This window comes from Erinaceus europaeus, chromosome X, assembly GCF_950295315.1.
Source record: "Erinaceus europaeus chromosome X, mEriEur2.1, whole genome shotgun sequence".
Taxonomy (NCBI): domain Eukaryota; kingdom Metazoa; phylum Chordata; class Mammalia; order Eulipotyphla; family Erinaceidae; genus Erinaceus; species Erinaceus europaeus.
Genome location: NC_080185.1, coordinates 93,829,109 through 93,855,741, shown reverse-complemented (window position 1 = coordinate 93,855,741; position 26,633 = coordinate 93,829,109). Strand labels below are relative to the sequence as shown.

At 38.7% G+C, this 26,633-nt stretch overlaps 1 protein-coding gene across 2 annotated transcripts in view; it reads right to left on the bottom strand.

The window, feature by feature from the left end:
* Positions 1–26,633, bottom strand: part of MAOB (monoamine oxidase B) — a 122,331-nt gene that overhangs the window by 70,403 nt on the left and 25,295 nt on the right. Inside the window, exons 2-4 of one of the 2 annotated variants that reach the window (XM_060182534.1) lie at positions 11,385–11,447; positions 7,953–8,047; positions 5,930–6,067 (exon numbers count right to left, since the gene is read on the bottom strand). In XM_060182534.1, the coding sequence (XP_060038517.1) occupies positions 5,930–6,067; positions 7,953–8,047; positions 11,385–11,447 (296 nt within the window). The remainder of the gene's footprint in view (positions 1–5,929; positions 6,068–7,952; positions 8,048–11,384; positions 11,448–26,633) is intronic. The other variant, XM_007528228.3, reaches the window with a different exon arrangement.

The following is a 26,633-nucleotide window of genomic DNA, read 5'->3' as shown; positions in this document are numbered from 1 at the left end:
CTGCAGGGGAGTCGATTCATAAGTGGTGAAGCAGGTCTGCAGGTGTCTATCTTTCTTTCCCCCTCTCTGTCTTCCCCTCCTCTCTCCATTTCTCTCTGTCCTATCCAACAACAACAACATCAGTAATGACTACAACAATAAAACAGCAAGGGCAACAAGAGGGAAATACTAAATACTAAAGTAAATACTAAAAACAAAATGAAACAAAACAAAACAAAAAAATGCATACCTAAATTTGGTGGGAAACACAGAAGCTGAAGAGCTCTGAAAGAAATGCCAAACTTCATATAAATGTTGCATAGCCCCAAGAGGTAGTAGTTCCTGAAAGACTTGTGAAGCATGAAAACCAGAGATTATAAGAATTAAAAGGAGATTTGAGTCTTTGTTCTTTTACTAGCTACAGGTTTAATTTTGGTGTAGACAAATTCCATGCTATAATTGAAGATTTCAACATCATAAGACCTTATCTTTCTATTCTTCTTGCTTTCTGTATATTCTGATTTTTATAAAATAGATTTTTTATTTTACCAAAAATAAAAAAGGTTTTAATTTTATACTTATTTATTTACTCTGTGGATCATGAGGGATCATGAGCCCTGTGTATGTGGGATTCCACCACTCCTGGTTTCTTTTACACACACACACACACACACACACACACACACACACACACACACACACACTTCAAATAAAATTTATTTTTTAAAATTTCTTTATTGGGGTATTAATGTTTTAAAGTCAGCAGTAAATACAACAGTTTGTATAGTCACAACATTTATCAGTTTTTCCACACAATACAACCCCCACTTGGCCCTCTGCCATCCTGTACCAGGACCTGAACTCTATACACTATAGTGCACAAGAGCCCAGGTTCAAGTCCCTGTTTTCTGTAAGGGGAAGCTTCACAAGTGGTGAAGCAGGGCTGCAGATGTCTTTCTGCCTCTCTTCCTCTCTATCTCCGCTCCCCTCTCAATTTACCTCTGCCTCTATCCAATAACAAATAGATAAATACATTTTTTAAAAAAGAAGTTTTTATTACTTATCTTTCTCCTAAATTACTATACATTTCCTAAAAGAAAGTAACTTTCACATGTCTCTTCCAGGATATCACTACCTTAACAAATAAGGAAAACACCTCATCTAAATTATATAGATGTGAGCTGAAGTTATTACTTTTTCCACTGATAATTAAGACTCAGTAGAGCTTGTGTCATATCTTGTATTCATGAACAAGGCTTTAGAAAGCCACATTTTAAACAAGACACATTTACAGTGGCACTGGCAATGAATACCCCTCACTATATATAAACATTTCTGACACGTTGTAGGCAAATAATAAAGGGGCCAACACATCATAAGAGACCAAGAGTGTATAGATTCTGACATGGGGCCAGCCAGTACTATATATATTATCGTTCTATTTCTTCTACTACTGCCTGGGCTAGAGAGCTAGAATAATAGTTATGACATTGGGATGCATTGGATCGACCTTCTCGTGGTGCATCCCGTGAGTACCCATTTATTGGGGAAACTGACGATCCTTCCTAGCCGACTGAATCCACATGGATCCCAGTCACTTTCAAAGCCAGCAACAAGCAGCTCCTGATAGCTTTCAACCTGACCTTGTTGACTGGCTATGGAAGAAGGGCAAACGCTAGAAGAAGAAAAGTTATGACATCATCTCCCCAGACAACAACTTGGGTCTACCTGCATAGTGGATGTCAGGCTCAGACAAAAACTAATGAATTCATGGGCCTTTTGGAATATACCTAAAATAGACCCACTAGCTATTTCCAAAATGGAGACCCTAAATCTTCATCTTCAATGTTACAGCCTTTAGGTTCATGATTAGTCAACAATTTCTTTGACTTTATATATTAACTCTTCTTTCAGCCACCAGGTCCCAGATGCTAACATGATGCCAACCAGACTTCCCTGGGCAGATGATCCCACCAATATGTCTTGTAGCCCCACTTCCCTAGAGCCCTGCCCCACTAGGGAAAGAGAGAGACAGGCTAAGAGTATGGATCGACCTGTCAATGCCCACGTTCAGCGGGGAAGCAATTACAGAAGCCAGACCTTCCACCTTCTGCAGCCCATAGTGACCCTGGGTCCATACTCCCAGAAGGTTACAGAATAGGAAAGCTATCAGGGGAGGGGATGGGATACGGAGTTCTGGTGGTGGGAATTGTGTGAAGTTGTACCCTTCTTATCCTATGGTTTTTGTCAGTGTTTCCTTTTTATAAATAAAAATTTAAAAAAAGAATAATAGTTATGCAAAAAATTTTCATGCCTGAGGCTTTAAGATCCCAGGTTGAATCCCCATCACCACCACAAGCCATAGCTGAGCAGTGCTCTGGTCTCTCTCTCTCTCTCTCTCTCCCTCTCTCTCTTTCTATGAGGGGGGGGAGAGACAAAGGGGAAAGGAAAGGAAAGGGAAGGAAAGGGAAGGGAAGAAGAAAAGGAAAGAGGGAGGGAGAAAGTAAAGGAGAGGAAGGAAGGAAAGAAAAGAAGAGAAAAGAAAAGGGAAAAGAAAGAACTCTGGGAGACAATATTTATTTTTTAAAAAAATAGCCTTTCTTTGGGTAGCCAGACTATTATGAGCTGCTGTACTTCCTTGATTTTGGAATAGCTCCATTTCATCAGTTTCAACTCCAACCAGCACTGTCAAGTTCCTTAGCCTAATGTCACATAAATTACAGATCAAAGTGCACCTTTCCTTTAATGACCATGTGAGAAACTTCAAAAGCAGATCCCTCTAGCAGGCTGTTCTGAATAGCAGCATCTGACAATAAGATAAGTAGCACACTAGATACTCTCAGAGTTAAGAAATATAGGAAGGCTCACCAGGGAAGCAAAGCCAACATATACTACATATTTTTATAAACCAAACTTTGAACTTAGGAACAGCAGTTATTCAAACAGGTAATACAGGAAAATGTTTAAAGATCCAAACTAGTGCCTATCATAATAGAGGAGAGAAATTCTCAAAAACATTTTTTGGCATGTAATAACAGGTCTAATGTCAGAGTTGTCAATAATTCCAGAAACGGATGTAGCCACCAAAGATGACTTTTTAAAGTTTGTTCTTCTTTATATCCTAATGCTTTTTCAGGCACTATGGACATCTAATCTTTGATAATGGGACCCAAAGTATTAAATGGAAGAAGGAGGCTCTCTTCAATAAATGGTGCTGGGAAAACTGGGTTGAAACATGCAAAAGAATGGAACTGAACCACCTTATCTCACCAGAAACAAAAATCAACTCCAAATGGATCAAGGACCTGGATGTTAGACCAGAAACTATCAAATACTTAGAGGAAAACATTGGTGGAACACTTTCCCACCTAAATCTCAAGGACATCTTTGATGAAACAAACCCAACTGCAAGGAAGACTAAAGCAGAAACAAACCAATGGGACTACATCCAATTGAAAAGCTTCTGCACAGCCAAACAAACTATCACACAAACAAAGAGACGCCTCACAGAATGGGAGAAGATCGTCACATGCCATACATCAGACAAGAGACTAATCACCAAAATACACAAAGAGCTCTCAGCAAACTTAGCACCAAAATCCAAAATGAGTTGTTATAGGTTTAAGGTAAGGAAAATGGTGACATATACACAAAAATATGGAAGTAGAAATTATAAATAGCAAGTACCTGGTTTTTGAAGAACTGATCAACTATAAGGTCTTTATTATATTTTTAAAATTTTTATTGGGAGGTTAATGGTTTAATTCACCAGATAGGACCACATGGAGGTCAAACTAGCGTTTTCAAGAAGATTAAAAAGTCTGTATTTCACATTCTCACTAGTGTTTCAGTTGCCCCATTAGAAAAACTTATATAAAACAAATTTACATATACATACAATATTTTTAATGACAATGATATCGCTCATTTCCTCCAGCAGATGTCAGAAAATAGCAACACAAGGACATGAATGAGGAGGATAATTTAGAGTGATTGAGGGGTGGTTAATTGCTTTTCTTTACACGTCTTCTAATTATATTTTTCAATAAACATGCTTTACTTATGTAATGATCGTAAAACAACACCATTTCTTTTTAATGTTGTAAAGAGCACTGATTGCATATGTATTTAACCTATATCACAGTATGCTAAATTACTCCTTCTCTTTAGATACACACAGATCATATAAAACAGTATGAGAAAACAACATCCATCTGAAAAAAAGTATTTGATTGCAACAGCACTTCCACAATTGATGACTAGAAACAATCCCCTTCAAATAGTGAGTTTAATGCCAACCATCAGATTATCAGGGGAAAAAAATGCTGGGAGTGCTTCTTGGCTGCCAAGAAGCCTTGAAAACATGAAAAGCGAAAAAGGAATATAATTTCTAGTCATCTCCTTTATCTGGAGAAACCTAAAAGAGATGTTAGTATGCAAGGGAGTTGATTCCTGCCAAGTATTACATGTTAGTATAAGGAAGACAAACAAATAGATCTGTAAAGCCTACACATAAAGCAAGGAAACTAACAAAGGGTGTTTACTAAGTGCTTCTGACTATTGTTCAGCAAATTGCATTATCACCATGCTATACTTTAATTCTTAATTTATGCATCTTTCTCCGCTAAACACATATGGGACCGAGATGAAAAGGTATATAAGACAAAATCTGAAGGTCAATCAAAAGATTTGTGGGAAAAAAATCAAGATGTTTTACTTGTACCACACCAAATTAGATATATGTTTATTCCCTGTTTTAATAAATCATCAGTAATGTACAGTCTATTATTTGTTCTTGATATTGTCATTCACAAGTAATATATGTATCACTCATGTAAATGATATGTAAATATTATGTAAATAAAGCTGACTGCTAGTATCTCCTTTTGGAAACGATTTTTTACCAGTAATTCCATGATTACAGTGATTATCTCCATTCTGTTCAGTTCTTTATTAGAAAAAAAACCTCTACTAGGGAGGGGACAGAATAGGTGATCATTAGTTTATCCAAGATTATCAACGACGTAATGGGAAAGAAATGATCAGGAGGATGTGAGAGCAGTCTGGATATAGTAATATTATTGGAAACAAGTCCACAGAAATCTGTGACCAATGAGAAATCCATTGATGTGCATTGGCCTAAGAACTTATTGGAGGTAAAATATTCAATACTCAATTCTAAATTATTGGTATTTTTATAATTAATCACCACCCACCATTATGCAAAATTTCTTTCAACTGTCCTGCTCACATATGGCTGGGTCAGTGTGAGGAAAACCAAGAGTTGAGTTTATATCCAGCTTGGCATAGAGAGAAGGTTGTGGGGGGAGAGTGAGGTATCATGAGATATGAATGGGAATTGGTGCCCTGGCAGTAGAAACCATGAGCCAAATGATCATGGCAACACAAGACCTAACAAAAAACACAAGAAGTTTAGGGACATTAACGTAGCTTCTAAACAAAATATGGGTTTAGAGATTTGAGTTACTTGCACGAAAATCTACAAAGAAGAGTAACTTCACCTAACATACAGAATACAATGATTTACTTTCAAAATCCCATGCTAAATGCATTACAAATACTTTTGAATATGATGCCTAAAACAGAATTTGTAAAATTGTACACAGATTCGTGTATGACATGAATTATACTTTATTCATTTCAGAGTATATGATTAATTAGTAATCAGTGTTCTTCTGTGCTGATTTTGTTAAAGCTTTTATTCTATAGGGAACACCACCATAACATTACTTTTCCCATATAGGTTTAGCATTCCCACTTAATTCCTTTTTGACAATAGTAAAAATAATGTCAGAGTGTAATGTCATTTAGGAAATAGATACACATCATTCCACTAAACAGAAGATTCCAAGAGAGTGATTTGGAATTCATAAATGAAAATGTCCACAGAATAGCTTTCAAAATCCTTAAAAGACTAGCTCTAGCTTACCTTTACATGGAGGATCAGACGTTCGACTTCATTCACTTTGTAGGTCTCCAATCCTAGTTCTTTGGCTAATCTTAAAATATGATTCTGTGTTGGGCCAACATAAGATCCTCCAAGGTCTACATATTTAACCATTTGGTTCTGGTTTCCCATGCCAAAAAATAAACATAAATGTTTGTGAAAATTTTATTCCTAAGTCAAAAATGACAGTACCAAAATAAGCTAATTGACATTTCACAAGTTATACACACATACACACACACACACAAACACACACACACACACACTCAGATATGTCCATAAAACTGAACTTTTATCAGCACTTGTTCATTCATATTTAAATATTAAAAATAAATTAAAATATGTAAAATAAAGTGGACTGGTTTTGAATAGGCTAGAGAATTATAAGCCCCTCGTTGAAAATATATACTGGGTTTGATTTTTAGTGCCTTGGCATTATAAGTGATAAACTGTTGATGAATACCTCTTCATTTAAGGCGAATTTCACTTAACAATAATTTGACTACACCTACTTCTAGAGAAATAGCAAGGAAGGAAATGACCCTTTTTTTACATGGCTTTCTTTTCCAGACATTTGAAAGACAGTGGGGAAGGAAGCTGGTTATAATCTAACTTTAGATATTGCTCTTATAGCGTGGCACGAGGTTCAAGGACCGGAGTAGGCATTCCGGTTCGAGCCCCCAGCTCCCCACCTGTAGGGGGTTCGCTTCACGGGCAGTGAAGTAGGTCTGCAGGTGTCTATCTTTCTCTCCCTGTCTCTGTCTTCCCCTCCTCTCTCCATTTCTCTCTGTCCTATCCAATAACGACGACATCAACAACAGTAATCACTACAACAACAATAAAAAAAGAAAGCAAGGGCAACAAAAAGGAAATAAATAAATAAATAAATATTTTTTAAAAATCTTTAAAAAAATAAAATAAATAAAATAAGAAATTGCTCTTATAATCAGAAGCAAGTTTTCTATATGATTTTGAATAAACTTCACTTTCAATGAACGAGACTTAGAGCACGACTTATGTGTATAAAAATGTCTTTCGGTTTCAACAAGTTCAAGTGCATCCAGGTCAGAGACTCCATAAAAGGTAAGTCCTCCTTTTATATATTTGTTAATTGATTCATTGTCTTACTCCCTACGCACAAAAAAGAATGTAAATTTCACAGGGGTGGGGTTTCTGTTTTATTCATGGATTAATTCCAAATAACATCTTATAGATACAATAAACTATTTGGCAAATACCAAGTGTAATACAGTGAAAAAAGCAACTTAGAAAAGAAAGAAGTGTCAGGAGAGAATCTAATTGAGATGCAAATTGTGAGGAATGTGTCAGAATAATTTTTTTTCTCTCCTGCAAAGATTCAGATTAGACTCAAGGCTTAAAAAAAAAAAGTTTTACAGGCTAGGAGTAAAGATAGACCTGCCAACACCCATGTTCAGTGGAGAAGCAATTATAGAAGCGAGTCCTTCCGCCTTCTGCACCCCATAATGATCCTGGGTCCATGATCCCAGAGAGACAAAGAATAGGAAAGTTTCCAGTGGAGGGGATGGGACATGGAACTCTGGTGATGGGAAAGTGTAGAATTTTACCCCTCTTTTTTTTTTTAAATAATTTTTTAAAATATTTATTTATTTCCTTTTGTTGCCCTTGTTTTATTGTTGTAGTTATTGTTGTGATTGTTGTTGGATAGGACAGAGAGAAATGGAGAGAGGAGGGGAAGACAGAGATGGGGAGAGAAAGACACCTGCAGACCTGCCTCACCGCCTGTGAAGCGACTTCCCTACAGGTGGGGAGCCGGGGCTCGAACTGGGATCCTTATGCCGGTCCTTGTAGCTTTGCATGGCGTGCGCTTAACCCACTGTGCTACCGCCCGACTCCCAATTTTACCCCTCTTATCCTAGAGTTTTGTCTATATTTTCTATTTTTTTTGTTTCATAAATAAATTTTAAAAAACAAGTAAAATAAACAGTTTCAACCAATCTTTCCCTTCCCATTCTTGACATCTTACCCTGACAGTGTAAGTCCTGCCTCCCACACGATCCCGGGCTTCCAGAACAACCACATTCAGGCCAGAGTCATGCAGAAGTTTGGCTGCCGACATACCTGGGGGGAAGTATAATAACAAATCAGAACCAGAACTTTGGTATTGGGTGGAGATAATTTTATACACAGGGGTAAAACTATCCCTGAAATTATATAGAATTGGAAACCAAGGTGAAATACATTTTTTAAAACAACGAGAAGTGGTGAACTTTCAGAAGCTGATGTAAAGCTTTAAAGCCAAGTTCTGAGACTTTTAGATCTCATCAGTAATAGGAACACACATACACACACACACACACACACACACACACAAAATCTACCCAGGAACATAAACTCAGAACCCTTTGTTCATGTTTACTTATTGTACAATCCATAAATTACTAAAATGACTGCTTGTTAGAAAAAGTTATTATTGATCACTTACTGATAGAATGAATAATTTAATAATTAATGTAGCTCCTATTTGACAAATGCCTATTGTACTACTCTCACTTCTCTGTATTTAGCTTAAAAATAGTTTGGGGAGGGGTTGGATGGTGGTGAAATAGGTTGTGTGCACATGTTGTCATGCACAAGGATCTGGGTTCAAGCAACCCATTATCATTTGCAGTGGGGAATCTTCCCAAGTGGTCAAATATATAGCTTTGGTTTGTATACATCTTTGGTTGTAATTTTTTTTAACCTCAGAGGTCTTACAACTGCTTCTAAAACCACTATTTTTGGGTTCTGGGGTTTGGAACACCCTGTACATCACACACATTACCGTACATAAGGATTCAGGTTCAAATCCCCTGGTCCCTACCTACAAGGTAGCAATGCTGCAGGTATCTCTCTTTTTTCTCCCCTTCCCCGACTCCTCCTCTCAATTTCTCTTCATCTCTATCCAAAAAATATCAAAAAATTCCTTTTGAAAAATATTTCATTTATTAATAAAAAATATATAGGGGGTCGGGCGGTAGTGCAACGGGTTAAGCGCAGGTGGCGCAAAGCTCTAGGACTGGTTTAAGGATCCCGGTTCGAACCCCGGCTCCCCACCTGTAGGAGAGTCGCTTCACAAGTGGTGAAGCAGGTCTGCAGGTGTCTATCTTTCTCTCCCCCCTTTATCTTCCCCTCCTCTCTCCATTTCTCTCTGTCCTAAATAACAACATCAATATAAGAAGAACAATAATAACTACAACAATAAAGCAACAAGGGCAACAAAAGGGAATAAATGAATAAATAAATATTTTAAAAAGTTTAAAAAAGATATACAAAGAGGCAGACAGGAGCAGTGAGAAGGTCTGGCTTAAGGTGGTGCTGGAACTTGAACCTGAGATCTCAAAGACTCAGGCATGTTTAAAGCCACTCTTACAGATTTTTGTACTAGTTTAGACAAAAGAACTCCAGTGGTCTTACCGTGATGAATTGAATTTTCCCAGTTCAAATGTAAAAATCCTACTGAAAAGTCAAGGCCTCAGTCACTGTCTATCAGTTATCCTGAATGAGTAAATCTATTCTGTAGAGGTTGATTTGACATTTTATTATTGGAGTTCATCTATCTTTCAGTCCCTGTTCTTGGGGTCAGGTTTCCCAAGTGGTGACAGAGGGAGGGTCCCAAAGTCCACAGCTCCAACTTAATGTTTATGATCAAAGCACAAACTCAACTTAGAAAAGCAGGGTTTGGATTTTTAACCCAAATTTCCTCCTATTTTACCTCCAAATAAAAGGAGATAGCATTTCCATTTAAATTCAAAATTGCAAACCATGCATTACCATTTCTCTTATCAAGCATCAGCTCAGCAAACAAAATATGAAGTAACATGCAGCTATAGTAACAGCTGTTATCAGTGAATTCAAGCAGGCCTGCAGAGCAAGCTGAGGCTTAAACAAAAGGGTTCAGAGTGAAATTCAACAACACTCAGCTAGATTAGCATTTTATACTCCAAAGAAGGTATTGTCCTTTAGTTATGTGCAGGTAGCCAGTAGTATAATAGATAAATAGTAGCAATTTTTAAAACAAATGAGCTTCCTGGCAAACCATGGAATAGAGTACCCTATGGTCATGACTCTTAAACTGAAAATTACCAAAATATCTTACAGTGAAGGCAATAGGAGAGTATGTTGGTGGGAATATCTCACAGTTTGTCTCACTAATCTTCACACAGCAGTTTTCAAAATGCTTTTTGAACATAAAATAACAAAAACTGATTTGTAGTATATTTGTCTCATATACTTATGACTTGGGGATGTCACTGCAATCTAGAAGGAGAGAATTTTAGTATATTTGGAATGGAAAGTGAAGAGTTAGCAAGTTTGGTCAGGAGGTGATTAAGGTGGGTAAGAACTGATCCCTAAGGGACTTTTCAGTGATAAAGACTGAAAGCATTAATTAATATTTGATCAACTGAAGATTAATCAGATAATTAACCATGCAAGACTGTCCTGGCTTACAACAGGGAACTTCTTCAGTGTTCATTTCTATATTAGTTGTTTGGAACTTTTAGCTTATTTTTCCACAAATCTTACAATTTTCAGTTAATTATTTATAATGATGCACACCTAAGACATGTCCTAGTATGATGCTATTTCAATAAAATATAAATAAATTTCAAAAATATGAGCAATGCTTCAGTCTTTAGGAAGTCTGGGATTTCAAACATAATACTATTGGAAAAACCATAAATCAGCAGAAATGCATTTGCCACAGAAACACTAGAATATGTCATTGGTGTTGCTTAAACGTCCATGCAATCATTTTCTGACACAATTCAATAACAGTAAAAGGGAAGAGAAAGGAAGAAAGAAAGAAAGAAAGAAAGAAAGAAAGAAAGAAAGAAAGAAAGAGAAAGAAGGGAAGGAGAGAGTGAAAGAAGGCAGGATGGCAGGAAAGAAGGAAGAAAGCGAAAGAAAACAAGAAATATCCAGGAAAATAACAGCTACACATGGACCTCTTCTAATAAGAGAATTTCACTTACTGCTGCCTCCCCCCACACACACTCAATGGTGCAGGGTCCACAGTATTTTGACTCATGGAGTCTCCCTTACATGAATAATCATAGCATGGTACACCTGGATTCTGGTAGATTAATCTTTTTTTTAAATAATATCATTCTATTTAGAGAGGCTAATGGTTTGCAGTACAGTTGTTGACATGGATACACTTTATCATCTCTCTGTGGTAGGTGTCTGTAGAACACTCTCATAGCCAATTATATGGTAGAGTAATTCTTAATGCTATGGCATTATATGAGATATCATATATGGGGAAAAGATAGTCTCTTCAAAAAATGGTGCTGGAAAAATTGGGTTGAAACATGCAGAAGACTGCAACTGAGCCAATACATCTCACCAGACACAAAAGTAAATTCCAAATGGATTAAGGACTTTAATGTTAGACCAGAAACTATCAAATACTTACAAGAAAATATTGGCAGAACTCTTTTCCATCTAAATTTTATAGGCATCTTCAATGATAAAAACCCAATTGCAAGGAAGACAAAATAAAAAACAAACTAATGGGCCCCATGGAATATACCTAAAATAGACCTACTAGCTTTTTACAAAACGGAGACCCCAAATCTCATCTGCTATATTCTTGCCTTTAGGTTCCTGATTATGAAACAATTTGTTCTGCTTTATATTTTAATGCTTTTTCAGACACCAAGTTGCAGATGCTATCATGATGCCAACCTGACTTCCCTGGGCAGATGACCTTACCAAAAAATCCTGGAATCCCACCTTTCCAGAGCCCCTCCCAACTAGGGAAAGATAGAAACAGGTTGGGAGTATGGATCAACCTGTCAACATCCATGTCCAGTGGAGAAGCAATTACAGAAGCCATAACTCCCGCCTTTTGTACCCCATAAAGATATTTGGTCCATAATCCCAGAGGGATATAGAATAGGAAAGCGTTCAGTGGAGGGGATGGGATACAGAACTCTGGTGGTGGGAATTGTATGGAATTGTGCCCCTGTTATCTTATGGTTTTGTCAATGCAGTGAGTACCTCCCTAACACTTCCTCTCCACTATTCCAAACTTGGGATCCATGATTGCTCAACAAATTGTTTGGCTTTGTATGTTAACTCTCTTTTCAATCACCAGGTTCCAGATGCCACCAGGATGCTGACTAGGCTTCCCTGGATTGAAGACCCCACCAATGTGTCCTGGAGCTCAGCTTCCCCAGAGACACACCTTACTAGGGAAAGAGAGAGGCAGACTGGGAGTATGGACCGACCAGTCAACGCCCATGTTCAGCGGGGAAGCAATTACAGAAGCCAGACCCTCTACCTTCTGCAACCCTCAACGACCCTGGGTCCATGCTCCCAGAGGGCTAGAGAATGGGAAGGCTATCATGGGAGAGGGTGGGTTATGGGGATTGGGTGGTGGGAATTGTGTGGAGTTGTACCCCTCCTACCTTATGCCTTTGTTCACTAATCCTTTCTTAAATAAAAAATTTAAAAAAAAATAATAAAAATAAAAAACGAAAAAAAAAAAAATTAAAGTAAACCGTAAAACAGTGGGACTATATCAAATTAAAAAGCTTCTATGCTTCAATAGAAACAACCACCCAAACAAAGAGAACCCTTACAGAATGGGAGAAAATCTTTACATGCCATATGTCAGACAAGAGGCTAATAACCAAAGTATATAGAAAGCTCACCAAACGCATCAACAAAGAAGAAAAGACACCATCCAAAAATGGGGAGAAGATATGAACAGAATATTCACCAATGAAGAGACACAAAAGGCCAGCAAAGATGGAAAAAAAATGCTTCGAGTCACTTACTGTCAGAGAAATGCAAATAAAAACAGCAATGATATACCACTTCACTCCTATGAGAATGTCATGCATCAGAAGCAATAACAACAACAAATGCTGAAGAGGTTGTAGGGGTAAAAGAACCCTCCTGCATTGCTGGTGGGAATGTAAAGTGATCCAACTCCTGAGGAGAGCAGTATGGAGAACTCTCAGAAGGTTTGAAATGGATCTACTCTAAGACCAGGCAATTCCAAAAAGGAACCAAACAGACCCATCCAAAATGATCTGCATAGCAGCATAGTTTGTAATAGCTAAAACCTGGAAGCAACCCAGGTGTCTGACAACAGATGAGTGGCTGTGTAGGTTGTGGTATATATACACAGTAGAGTACTACATAGCTATTAAAATGGTAAATTCTCCTTCTTCACTTCATCTTGGGTGGAGCTTAAAGGAATAATGTTAAGTAAGATAAGCCAGAAAGAAAAGGATGAGTATGGGATGATCCCACTCATAGACAGAAGTTGAGAAATAGGAACAGAAAGGGAAACACAAAGCAGAACTTGGACTGGATTTGGTACTGCACCAAAGTAATGGACTCCGAGTTGTGGGGGAGTGTTCAGGTCCTGAAACATGATGGTGGAGAAGGACCTAGGTGGGGGCTTAAAGTGTTGTGTGGAAAACTGAGAAATACACACGTGTACCAACTACTGTAGTTTACTATGGACTTGTAAACCACTATTCCCCCCCAAAAAGGAAAAAAGTAAATGTTATAGTTCTTCCTTAGTGGCCTACTTTAAAAAGTCTCATTGTGGGGACGCAATGGGTTGAACCTGGTTGGAACCCCAGATACCTCTCCGTGAGGACGAAAGGCGTTCATCTATAAGCCTCCCCACACCTCCCTGACCTCCATCTTGTTAGACCTATTCCCCTTTCACCTGGTCTGGATAAACCTGATTTGCTCAATGGAATGTAGATTAACCCGAAAAGCCCCTTCTTCATTCTTAAGTCCCATGCCCCGGGTAAGGGGAAGTCAAGAGCCAGAGTCGTTAGAAGGAAGCTAGTGTCTAAAAATATCTGATTGGTTTTTGCTGTCAAATGTTTGCTCCTATTCAGCGTGTTGCCCCGCGCACCCTGCCCCAGCACCTGGTTTCTTCCTACCCCATATAAGCCCTGCCTTTTTCTTTATTAAACACACTATTCTCTGCCACAGTATCCAGAGTTGTCACTCTGTATGCTCAACCCCACCACGGCCTGTTCTCCACCTCTACAACACCTCTGGTTGCCAACGGAGTGGTGGGCATGGGTTTGGAGAAGGCAGGCCTTCCAGAGCTTGCCCCGCATCTCATTAAAGGAATGACTAGTTTCATCACTTGACTACTTCCATTTGTATTATATCAGCAAATTATTATAAATACCTCACACCTCTCAATTTCTCTCTATCCTATCAAATAAAAAGAAAGAAAAACTAAATAAATTTCTTTAAAAAGAAGCACTGGAAGAATTAAGATACAAAGGGAAGGGAAAAATCAAAACCACCATATGTTTCATTCTTTGCTTTGTCAGTCTGTCCCCTGCCCTTCATATAAAAATCTAATAATTTACAAACTGCTTAAATCTTGTATATGCAATTGTAATTGTTTTCTGGAAAACATTACGCAACATCAATACTTTGGCATTATATAAGAATGTTTTTCCAGTTAAAAGTCACAAAGATATGCCAACTAAAATTCAGTGTACCTCAAAGCATCTCTACATTTATAGCCGTGGGAAAAAAAAAAAACACAGGCACTTTCACAGGCAGGAAAAAATATATAAAGAATAGAGCTGGAAAACTAGCTTACATGGATAGTGTACTGCTTTGCTATACATGCAACCCAAGTTTGAGCACAGCTCCCATAACACTGAAGGAAGGTTTGATGCTGTGGTCTCTTTTACTCTCTCTCCTTAAAAAGTAAAAAATGCAATATTATCACCTATGTCGCTTGTGACAAAACAAGTGTTTGATGAAGAAATTTATGAAACAGATGACCTTCAGATAAAAGAACTGGAACTCTTTGATATCACTAAAGGAATGTGTATAAGGGTAGGGTGGTAGTACACATGGGCTTTGTGAGCAGTGAAATAGTGCTTCAGATGTCTCTCTCTCTCTCTCTCTCTCTCTATCCCCCTCCCTCCCTCCCTCCCTCCCTCCCTCCCTCTCTCCCCCAGAGTTATCGCTGGGACTCAGTGCCAGCACTCTGAGTCCACTGCTCCTGGTTGACATTTTTTTCCATTTTTATGGATAGGACAGAGATAAATTGAGAGGGAAGGGGAGACAGAGAGAAAGAGAGAAAGACAGAGACCTGCAAACCTACTTTGCCACTTGGGAAATGACTCCCCAGCAGGTGGAGCATGGAGGCTTGAACCTGGATCCTGGCTCTGTATCTTCAAAGTTAATCCAATTGCCAAACAATTTGATTATAGTAGTAACTATCTATTGCCTTCTTAAACACTAAGACAGAAGGAACCTCCCACTTCCTCTCTAAAGCCCATATTTCCCCGTCCTGGAACCTCTAGGGTGGGGCTCACTTTCCTGCAGGTTTTCTCAGTTCATACTAAATGACACTGCATCTGATCCCAACCTAATCTATGCAAGGCATATCACCTCAGCATGCTTCACTTCGTACTGTGTGGAATGTCAACCATTCAGTCTCATTTGGGTGAGACCTTTCCTTTCTCATAGGATTCTCTAATTCCATTTCAGGTGCTTTACTTCCTAACCAAGACCCCAAAACTAGATATAGACCAGGTCCCATGAGATAGGGCATATGTTCACATGTATCCATAAATTAGGGCAAAATATATACGTGAAAGCAAAAGTGCAGAATAGTCTACAGTGAGTCAGTATATGCAGTAAGCAAGTAGAAAGACCTAAAAAGACACCATAAAGTTCCTAATGAAATATTTTCTACTTAGACACAGATACCCTCCTCACCTACTTCATATTACACTTCCCTCACTCACTCCAAAGCTAACCTTACCAAAGCAAGGACTGCAAAAGCTGAATAAGGGCAAGAGACTGGCATACTTTAATGATGACTCTTTAGTCAGTATCAGGCCACCCCATCAGCTGGGGCCCCTAGTCTAGGAGTCCTGAGATTCCCAAACAGACATGATGGGCCTAGACCTCGAATAGATCCCTCTCTCCATTGTTACCGGTCATCTCCACCAAGAACAACACAAAGATCCCTTTGCGGACCCCCATAGGACCTTGCCCTCAACTTGGATCAACAATAGTAGAGACTGTTCCATCCTCAGAAGGGAGACTGAATAATATACTCTATCTGCCACCTGAGGAAGATGGGTCCTGAAATTGGGGCAGCTTGGAATGTTCCTACTCATGACCACAGAATGGGAGCTCAGACCGACAGGGATGCAGAGGTTGCATAGGCTCCTATGCTGAATATGAGCCCCAGATCAAATCGATAGGGTCTACAGTCAACAATATTTATATACCTTTCCCATATTTGTGAAATACTCTCTTCCTTGATTCACCTTTCATGACCTTTTTCCAGCCATGGGATATGGAGTTCTGGTAGTGGGAATTGTGTGGAGTTGTACCCCTCTTACCCTGCAGGTGGGGAGCCCGGGGGCTCGAACTGGGATCCTCATGCCAGTTCTTGTGCTTTGCGCCACCTGCACTTAACCCACTGCGCTACCACCCGACTCCCATAATACTTTGTTTTTTATTAAAATAAAACATTTTATTTTAGTTTTTTCAGAGTACTGATCTGCTCTGGTTTATGGTGGTGGTGCCGGCAGTGAATCTGGAACTTCAGAGCCTTTGGCATGAAAATCTTTTGCATAACCATTATACTGTATCCGTCCACTTATCTTCCTTCCTAAATTAAAAATTTTTTAAAAATTAAGGAAACTACATGAAGTTCATCCAATTTTCCTCTGCTCCTCTCCCTCCTTCTGCGGAAGAGAATTTGGAACCCAGGAAGTTTAAAACTTGCCAAAAGGTAAATAGAAAGTCAATGCCAGAACTAACTCAAGTCAAAGTTTCCTCACACCTCCACTCTGCCTCAGAAAGAATATCTTTTTTAATTTTCTTAGAAAGAATATTATGATAAAAAAATCACCTAATGCCTCTTCATACTTTTAACTCTGAGATTCTATTACTATGGTAAGATCTGAAAGCATGTGTAACAATGCAGTGTACTCTAGGATAGTTCCAATCAACTTCTCATAAAAGGTGTTTTGGCCAGACAGTGCCTACTTCAGAAGTACCTCTTTCCTGAGAAAGCACAAAACATTTGTATTTAAAAATCAACACAACCCATGGTAAAAGCCATACACACCAATGTATAGCAACAGTGTGGTCACCAAAAAGCAAAGTCTACAATTAGTTTCTATGTTACCCTCAAATACAGAAAAGACCAACACCAAGCCTTTTGGAAAGTCCTTTGCTATTTTCTCCAAGACAGTCAAAATATGTCACGCCGAACAAAAAGATAATAGATTGTAAAATAAAGGAGATCTTTACAAAAGGCTCAGGGCATGGATGATTTGTGCTCTGGGAAAGTATACAAAACATCAAGCTTTCATGAGTTGCTACAGAAGCCTTTTTCCACATGAGGCCTCTTCAAGATGCTAGAATGAGATTGCCTTCTACGGCCTTTCTAAATATGAGGAAAATAATGAAAGCTGTTTCTCCATCATGATTTGTATGTGAATTATTGCATTCTCCTTTAGTGACAGCAATCATAATGGGTCTTGATTTGCAGCCAAGTTTTTTTGTTGGCTTTTGCCATTTGTTGTTTGAAATCAATGGGATATCTTGTGTATATTGCAATCACAGGAGATGACATTAGCTTTTGCTTTACCTCAGCATGGTCTCTCCCATGCAAAAGAACATAAACACAAAATCACAGCATTGTCTTTTTCAAATTTATGTTGCAGCCTTCCAGTCATCAAATAGAAGAGGGTTAATTCGTCATTCTTGAAGGATAGGATAAAATATAAACATTGTCAAGGAAAAGAAATCTGCATTAAGATGTAACAAGGAACTGGAAAGGTGGGATTTATACAAAGGACTCATTTGGTGGTATCTAAAGCTGACATACAGTGTCTAAGAACCCACTGTGGAGCCTGGCCCAGGAATGTTACTTTGCCCTTCAAACATCCTTGTGAGCCAAAGACCAAGACAAACAGTAGTGTGAAAGGTTCAGACTAGAAGGAAAAGATCACTTGGTCTAGGGACAAAAGAGAACATAGACATACTATAGAAAAATCCCTGTGCTTAAAAGACCACAGCCTGATTGTATGACCCTAAGCAAAAGCCCTCACCGTTTGGGGGCTCACATTCCATGTACTTAAAATGGGTTAATAAAATAAGAACCCTTTGTTACTAATCGAAAGGAGACAAGGTGATGGTTTTCAATAAGCTGTAATTTCATTGTATATCTAGTCGTCATAAGCACATAGACTCTAGGCTAAATTTTCTCCTGTGAAGCATGACATCAATAGTTGTTAATGGAAAAAGTGGGTTTTGTTCCACTGTAGAAGAAATCATTGACTTAGATAAAGTTGGATAAATGCGGATAAGGAAAATTGCAGGTATGACGGGTTCTGTTGACCACAACTTACTTTCAAATGCTTAAAAAAAAAAAAAAAGAGGGACTAAGGGACAGAAAGGAAGATAGACAGATGGCAGTATGACCAGTGTCCTTTTAAGAAGGGAAATTTAGAGACATATGAAACTCACAAAGAATATCCTGTAAATAGGGAAAACAAAGTAATGTCTCTACAAGCCAATGCTTCAATGAACCATGAGACGCTAAGAGAGAGAAGTATAGAACAGATTTTTCTCTCACAGTCTCAGAGGGAATCAACACTACTAAGATCTTAACATTTGATTTCTAGCCTCCAGACAACACTTCCCCTCCAAGCACTTAGGTTCTGGTGCTTTGTTATGGTAGCCCCAATAAAAACTTGGGGAATTTTCTCATTTGTACCAAAGTTCATAGGATTTGCTTTGGTATAAAATGCTGATGAAAGATCTAATTAGCCAGGCTAGACTGGTTATTCTTAAATTTGAAGGAATTCTGGGATGTTGAGTGTGGAGGGAAGGAGGAAAGGGGGAAGGGGGGATGGCTGCCAGGAGCAATGAGTTTATCATGCAGGCACTAAGCCCCAGCAAGAACCCTGGGGGCAATTAAAAATGAGGCCGGATGGTGGTGCACCTGGTTGAACACACAAGTTACAATGTTCAAGCCCCTGGTCCCTACCTGTAGAGGGAAAGCTTCACAAGTGGTGAAGCGGGTCTGCAGGTGTCTGTCTTTCTCCCCCCCCCCGCTATCTCCCCACTTTCCTCAATTTCTGGCTGTCTCTATCCAATAAATAAAGATTAAAAACTTATTTAAAAATTAAGGGAGGACTTTTCAGCATTCAACACAGAGCAATAAATGATAGCAAGGGTATATTCATGATCTAGAACCCGGGTGAGGAATAAAACCTTCTAAAATGTACAATAAGAAATGCCTCATTACAAGGACTATATAATATCTATGCAAGTACAAAAGTATTTTTAGACTGGCTCATTTCAAAATTATCATGAAACTAAACTATTAAATGATTATGAATTTCATTTATAAAACTCTCCACCTCACTGGGCAAAACACTGGCTTCAGAACTGTATTGCTTTTCTCAGTGCCCAGAAAAAACTGGGCACACCAATGTAGGAAATATTTCATTGTGACAGCTCAGACATTCCAAATCTCTGGGCATCCCAACCAGGTGGGATAAAAATGTAGTGGCAAGTCAAGTGTGAGTTTGAAAGCCAGTGAGGTGACTCACTGGGTAGAGCACATGTCTTGAATGAATGATATCCTGGAATTAACAACCCAATCACTGCATAAAGTGGCAGAATAGTGCACTTTGTGTCCCCTCCCCCCCCCCGCCCCGCCTCTGTTGTTAACAAAATGTGAACTTGCCTGGGGATGGGATGTTAAGCAATACATTTCTAAGAGCATTTTCCATTTAATATTTTTCTTTCGTTTTGTTGTTAGTTTAATTTTGTTGTTAGTTTCATTCTGTCATTACTGACACTCCCAGTTGGGGACAAACTTTTCAGATGGATAGATAAATAGATAGACAGACAGACAGAGACTATAGCCCCAAATCTTCCCCAGGTGTTGTACCCCCATGTGGTCTTCGACCTGGATTCCATCCATGTCAAAACCAGCGCCTTCCCAGGTGAGTTACCTTGCCAGCACCAAGATTTTTATTTTCAAACAGGTATCATAAGAGCTGAAGGAACGAATTCTGACATTGAAATGCTGGTCTTAACCATCATAAGTCAGCAGGTTCTGCCTTGTTTTACTTAAATCTAATCTAAAAGATTCATGTTAAGGTAAGTTCTATTAGAAAACTGTGTAGAACCCACACAGGAGTACACAGTTGTATACTCAGTGCCTAGAATATTAGTGTCTGGAGGAAAGACATTTATCCCACCAAATGAAAAAAAAAGCCAGTTGAAATCCCATTGCTTTAAAATTTCACTTCATAGTAGCTTTTACATCAAGGTTATACCAACTTCAGATCTAGCTTAACTTATTTCACTTGATGAAAATGTTGATTTATCAGGGGAAGGGAGGGGATATAGATTTCTGCTGGTGGGAATTGTGTCAAGTTGTATCCCTCTTGTCCTATGGTTTCTGTCAGTGCTTCCTTTTTATAAATAAAAATTTAAAAATAAATAAAGAAAAGAAAATGTTGAGTATGGGTTTTCTTATCTTTAATAGAGAAACAGAGGAGTCCAGGACCTTTCCACCACCAGCAGCACTCCATCAAGAACTTACTAGGAAGCTCTCTCTAGCACCTTAGAAGAGATTTTCCGGGAGTTGGGCTGTAGAACAGCGGGTTAAGCGCAGGTGGCGCAAAGCACAAAGACTGGCATAAGGATCCCGGTTCGAACCCCGGCTCCCCACCTGCAGGGGAGTCGCTTCACAGGAGGTGAAGCAGGTCTGCTGGTGTCTATCTTTCTCTCCTCCTCTCTGTCTTCCCCTCCCTCTCTCCATTTCTCTCTGTCCTATCCAACAACAACAACAACAATAATAACTACAACAATAAAACAACAAGGGCAACAAAAGGGAAAAAATAAATAAAATAAATATAAAAAAGAAGAGATTTTCCACTCTATGGTCATCTCAAATTAAACTGGAACTCCAGGCAAAACCAATAGCCCCAAATGCTTTTTTAAAAAATTATTTTTATTTATTTGCTGGATTGACACAGCTAGAAATCAAGAGAGAAGGGAAAGAGAGAGAGAGAGAGAGAGAGAGAGAGAGAGAGAGAGAGACCTGCAGTACTATGTCACCACTTGTGAAGCTTTCCCCCTGCAGGTGGGGACAGACCAAGGACTTGAACCTGGGTCCTTGCACACTGTAGTGTGTGTGCTCAACTAGGTGCGCCACCACCTGCCCCCCCAAAAGGCTTTTCTAATTTGCACAACATAACATTGGCCACTGCTTTTCTGAGAAAGGAAAAAGGACCATTAGTCTGACTTCAAAGAATTTTCTTCACATGCCTAGCTTCTCTGATAAACTGCTGTCACTTCATGCAGAACATGGGTCCCTAAAGGTTGCATTGCCTGGACTTGCCTCTCAGTCATAGATAAAGAGATTCTGGCAAGATCTTACCTTTACCTTTCACTTCAAGTCAAAGTTAGAAAATCTACAAGTGCTGGGGAGCAGGCTAGAGAAAGAACTGTGTGAAGCCACTAGGCATAAACCAATAACTAGAGCAGGAGGCTGTGATGAGCTGGAGACCACATACCTTGAACAAAAGTACATAAATTGTAAAACTTTGGAAAAACACCCTGGATGTGAGAGACTATGTGGTACACTGGATACCAATTCAGAGCTTTCAAAAATATTTTTTAAATATATATATATATTTATTTATTTTAATTTTTTAAATATTTATTTATTTTCCATTTTGTTGCCCTTGTTGTGTAACATTGTTGTGCTTATTGATGTCGTCGTTGTTGGATAGGACAGAGAAATGGAGAGAAGAGGGGAATACAGAGAGGGGGAGAGAAAGAGAGACACCTGCAGACCTGCTTCACCGCCTGTGAAGCGACTCCCCTGCAGGTGGGGAGCCGGGGGCTCGAACCGGGATCCTTATGCTGGTCCTTGCACTTTGCACCACGTGCGCTTAACCCGCTGTGCCCAACTCCCTATATATATTTATTTTATGAGAAAGAGAGAGGTTAGATAAAAATCAACTATGTTTATTAAGTGTTTATTAAGTTTAAGGTATATATTTCCCCCCAACTTATGGATACATGTGCCCTATCTCATGCGCCCGAGTCTATATCTAGGTTCTGTGACTTTGTTAGGAAATGTGCCACCAGGAATGGAACTAAGGAGTCCTATGAGCTAGGAAAGGTCTCGCCCAAGTATTGGAGCTGGAGGGTTGACATCCCAGGCCTGGCATCTCTTAACACAGGACAAAGTGGAACATGTAGAGGTGGGAGAACGAACGCAGTTTCTGGAACACAGAACTCTGGTGGTGGAAAAGCTGTGGAAGCATACCCCTTGCCATCTTATAATTTTGTAAATAAATATTAAATAAGAAATAAAAATTTAAAAAAACTTTAAAAAATAAAAATTAGACATATTTTAGTTATATTTCAAAGGGCCTGTGGCTATACTAGTTTTTGTTTTGTTTTGTTTTTCTTTTCTTTTTTCCCTGAGCCTGAAATCTGATATGCAGGTAGATCCAAGTTACTGTCTGGGGAGATAATGTCATGGCTGGAAAAAGGACCAGAAAGCTGGATAGGGAAGAGAGTAGCTCCCCTATATGGGAAAGGGAAAGAGAGAGGTAGGCTGGGAGTATGGATCAACCTGTCAACACCCATGTTCAGTGGGGAAGCAATTACAGAAGCCGGACCTTCCACCTTCTGCATCCCACAATGACCCTGGGTCCATGCTCCCAGAGGGTTAAAGAATAGGAAAGCTATCAGGGAAGGGGATGGGATATGGAGTTCTGATGGTGGAAATTATGTGGAGTTGTACCCCTCTTATCCTGTGGTTTTGTCAGTGTTTCCTTTTTTTTTTATAAATAACTAAATAAAAAATAAGCACATTACATATTCTGGGCCCTCTGTTAAGGCTAGGCGATTAAATTTATTCCTAATGTCCTAATGTGTCAAGGAATGAAAATGGGTACCTTCTACTTCATTAAGCAGTTGTGAAAGGAAAAAAGAAACAATAGGATTCTCAACACATTGCCTGTGGCATACTAAATATCTGACAAAATAGTTGTTGAACAAACAAATGAATACAAAGTCTCGGGAAATATCTGGCTTTGAAATTCAAAGAATTAGGTTTCATCTCTACTTTGCCTCTTAGGCACGGAGGAATCTTGAGCAAATAGTTTCTTAACTCCTCTTAATCCTAGCTTCTAAAAGAGAAATAATACCTTGCAGTCAAAGTTAATGAAAAGTAACTACGTACTCAAAATTACTTGCATATATTGAGCTTGCTATTGAGTGATGATGAGCAGGCTGGGCTTAGAAAATCATGGTGCCTCTTATTCTTGCGCTTTCATCTTCTTTCAAATGGTCAGCGACAGCTTAAGGCTTTTTATAGCACCGGACATCACTCTTTGATGCAGTGTAGCTGATTTAGCTATAGAACAAGGTTTTTCAATGTTAGCATAGCCTCTTAGATTTTAATATTTCTTTAAACTGTGTATCACACAAAAAAAAATGACAGGGTCTTTAATCACCTTTTTAACCTACAGCACAACAAATGGATGTTGCATCATAGATTCGACAAATGTCCGTTGCCTATAGCAAGAAAGAAGTAAAGCATTCTTTTTTCTCTCTTTATTAGACTCTTATCATGAACATGGAGCAATCTAAGTAGATCTTTTGATTTTTTTTTTAACAATCATCTCAATTTTAACATATCCCAAGAGAACACTTTAATCTCCCTCTCCAAACCAGTTTCTCTCCAGGCTTTCACATCTCAGTAATAGTAACCACAATTTCCCTACTGTTCAGATTAAAATCCAGGAGTGTTGGTTTATTCTTTTTGTAAAAAATCATCTTTATTTATTTATTGGATAGACACAGCAAGAAATAGAGAGGGAGGGGGGAGATAGGGAGGAAGAGAGACAACGAGACACCTGCAGCCCTGCTTCACCACTTGCAAGCTTTCCCCAGCAGATGGGGAACAGAGGCTCTAACACTTGCACACTGTAACATGTGCGCTCACCAGGTGCGTAACCAACCAGCGCCATCGCTTTATTCTTTTTGTTCTGAGTGCCTACCTGTTATTAGTAACTCAACTCCTACCATTTCTGAAAACAATCATTTCTCAACTATCTTACTATTAACACCTTGGTCCAAGATACTATCATCTTTCCTTCAAATTAAACTTGTAACTGCATTCCATTCTTTCAGTTAGAAGCACTATAATTTTCACTCTAACTCAATATCTATTAAGCAAATTCACGGTTGTGACACTTTCCTGTTTTTAATCTTCCAATCACTTAAATTGCAAACACGTGACCGATCCTACCTCATTACTAGATTTCACCACTCTGGGATAACTTGGGGGGGGGATGATATGTAACCACTGGGTTCCACAGCACAAAAGCTTCCTACCATGTAATGGGGGCCAGGCTCAAACCTGGGTCAAAGACATGGCAAAGCACAGCACTATCCAAGTGAGCTATTTTTACCACCCCATACCTGCATATCTTGTCTAACTAGACCTTGCTTATTCTACTCCAGCCATACTGATTTCCTTTCTGTTGGAAGTCAATTTACTGGATTAAATATTTCAAATTTCAGTATCACCATAATACTGTAATGCTGTGGTTATTGAAATATACCTGGGTGTGAAATCCATATACTGAAAATGGTTGTGAAGTTCACAATTACTTTCACTAGAAGAACATAAAAGTTCTTCTCAAAGACAGAATATTTGTTAAATATCGATTAAAGTGGTTCTAGTACTAGTTAATTATCAGTTCAGTGACACAAATAAACAATAGCTTATTTTTTAACTCTGCATCCCCCTACAAATTCTAGTAACAAATCAAGAAAAATGAAATAAAAAGCACCCTCTCCAGAAAATATAAATGATTAATAGACACAGGAGAAACATTCAACTACGCTTGTAAATAAAAATAAATAAATAAAACATTTTTACCTCTCAGCCTGAGAAACTGAAAAATACCATTTTCACTCTCAATTTGAGAAAGGTTTTTAGAAGAATTATATTAAATGCTGCTGGTGATATGACAAAACAATGCTGGCTGAAGTAGTAGTAGATAAAAACACTTGAGAAAAGCAATTTGACACTATCTGTCAAAATCTTTACATTGTCTATACCTTTCAATAAGAAAATATCACCTTATGATTCAATTCTATAGCTATAATACCAAATACAATAAAATTGTATTCCTAAAAAATTTAGTGAGATGTCTTTCACTAAAGCACTCTCATCTAATACATAATAGAAAATATTCTGGTTTAGTTAAACAAGCTATGGCGTGCTTATTTGACATCAAGTAATATTATGAAGACTATAATACTGTGGAAAAATACTTATTCCTTTGTATCAAGGGAAATAAATTCAAATAAGTGGTGCATGATACACACACACACACACACACACACACACACACACACAAGCATGCACAGAGAAAACAAATGCATTTAAAGTGGGGGGTAGAAAGCATAATGTTTATGCAAAGAGACTCTCATACCTGAGGCTCCAAAGTCCCCACCATAAGCCAGAGCTGAGCAGTGTTCTGGTAGAAAGAAAGAAAGAAAGAAAGAAAGAAAGAAAGAAAGAAAGAAAGAAAGAAAGAAAGGGAGGGAGGGAGGGAGGAAGGAAGGAAGGAAGAGACTGCGAGGTAGAAAGAAAGAAAGGAAGAAAGAAAGAAAGAAAGCAAGAAAGAAAGAAAGAAAGGAAGGAAGGAAGGAAGGAAGGAAGGGACTGCAAGTAAACTCATTCAAATGTTGGTTGTCTTTGGGTTATAGTACTTCAAAAATGAACTGGTAAAAATAACTTGCCATTTATCTGGGATTAGTAAACTTATTGGCAAACGCTAGAAGAAGAAGAAGTAAACTTATTTGTTGGGAACATGTGTGAGCCTGATAGAGCTTAGGGAGAACCACCCCCATCTTTGGATGGAGGTCTGAGAAGATAACCTCTTGGTAAGTCTCTCTCAACCGAGGTGAGCATAAGGGGGGAAACTCAGACTTGGTTCTTTCCTTCTTGACTCTCAGGCCCACAGATACCCCAGTACTTCCCTCCATTAACTGCAGGCCACATGGCCGCATATTCACTCATTCAAAGTCACCTTCTGATCATAGAAGAACACACCTTATCACACACTTCATCACACACCTCAGACCCCAGACAAGAGAAATGCCAAACTATATGGCCTTTTGATATTCATCTTCTCTCTGTCTCACCCTACGGGTTTAACCCCTATGCTTCTCTCAAATACCTTTGGATAATTAAGTTGCTTGTGTTATGGAAAATAACTGTCTTGTATCTCATCAATTCCTGTCATACCAACCCCCTACCTTAGGGGCATGCTGACTGTTAAGAAACCTGTAATTTCTGTCATATTGCAACAATAATTACCTCCATTGCTTTTCTATTTAACTGATGTCCACTTTGCCAATAAACGGACTCTAGGATTCTGGGACTCAAGGACTCAGATTCTAGATTCACTCTAAGAGTCCCCTGGTGTCTTTTACTTCGTGTCACCCCTGTCGTGAGCGAGAAAGAACCAGCCTGTTACCTTTCCCCTGGAGGACACCCTGCCAGAGAAGGAGGGAGACACCCCGAAACTTATTCAGTCATGATACTATGTATGTAGTTTCATTT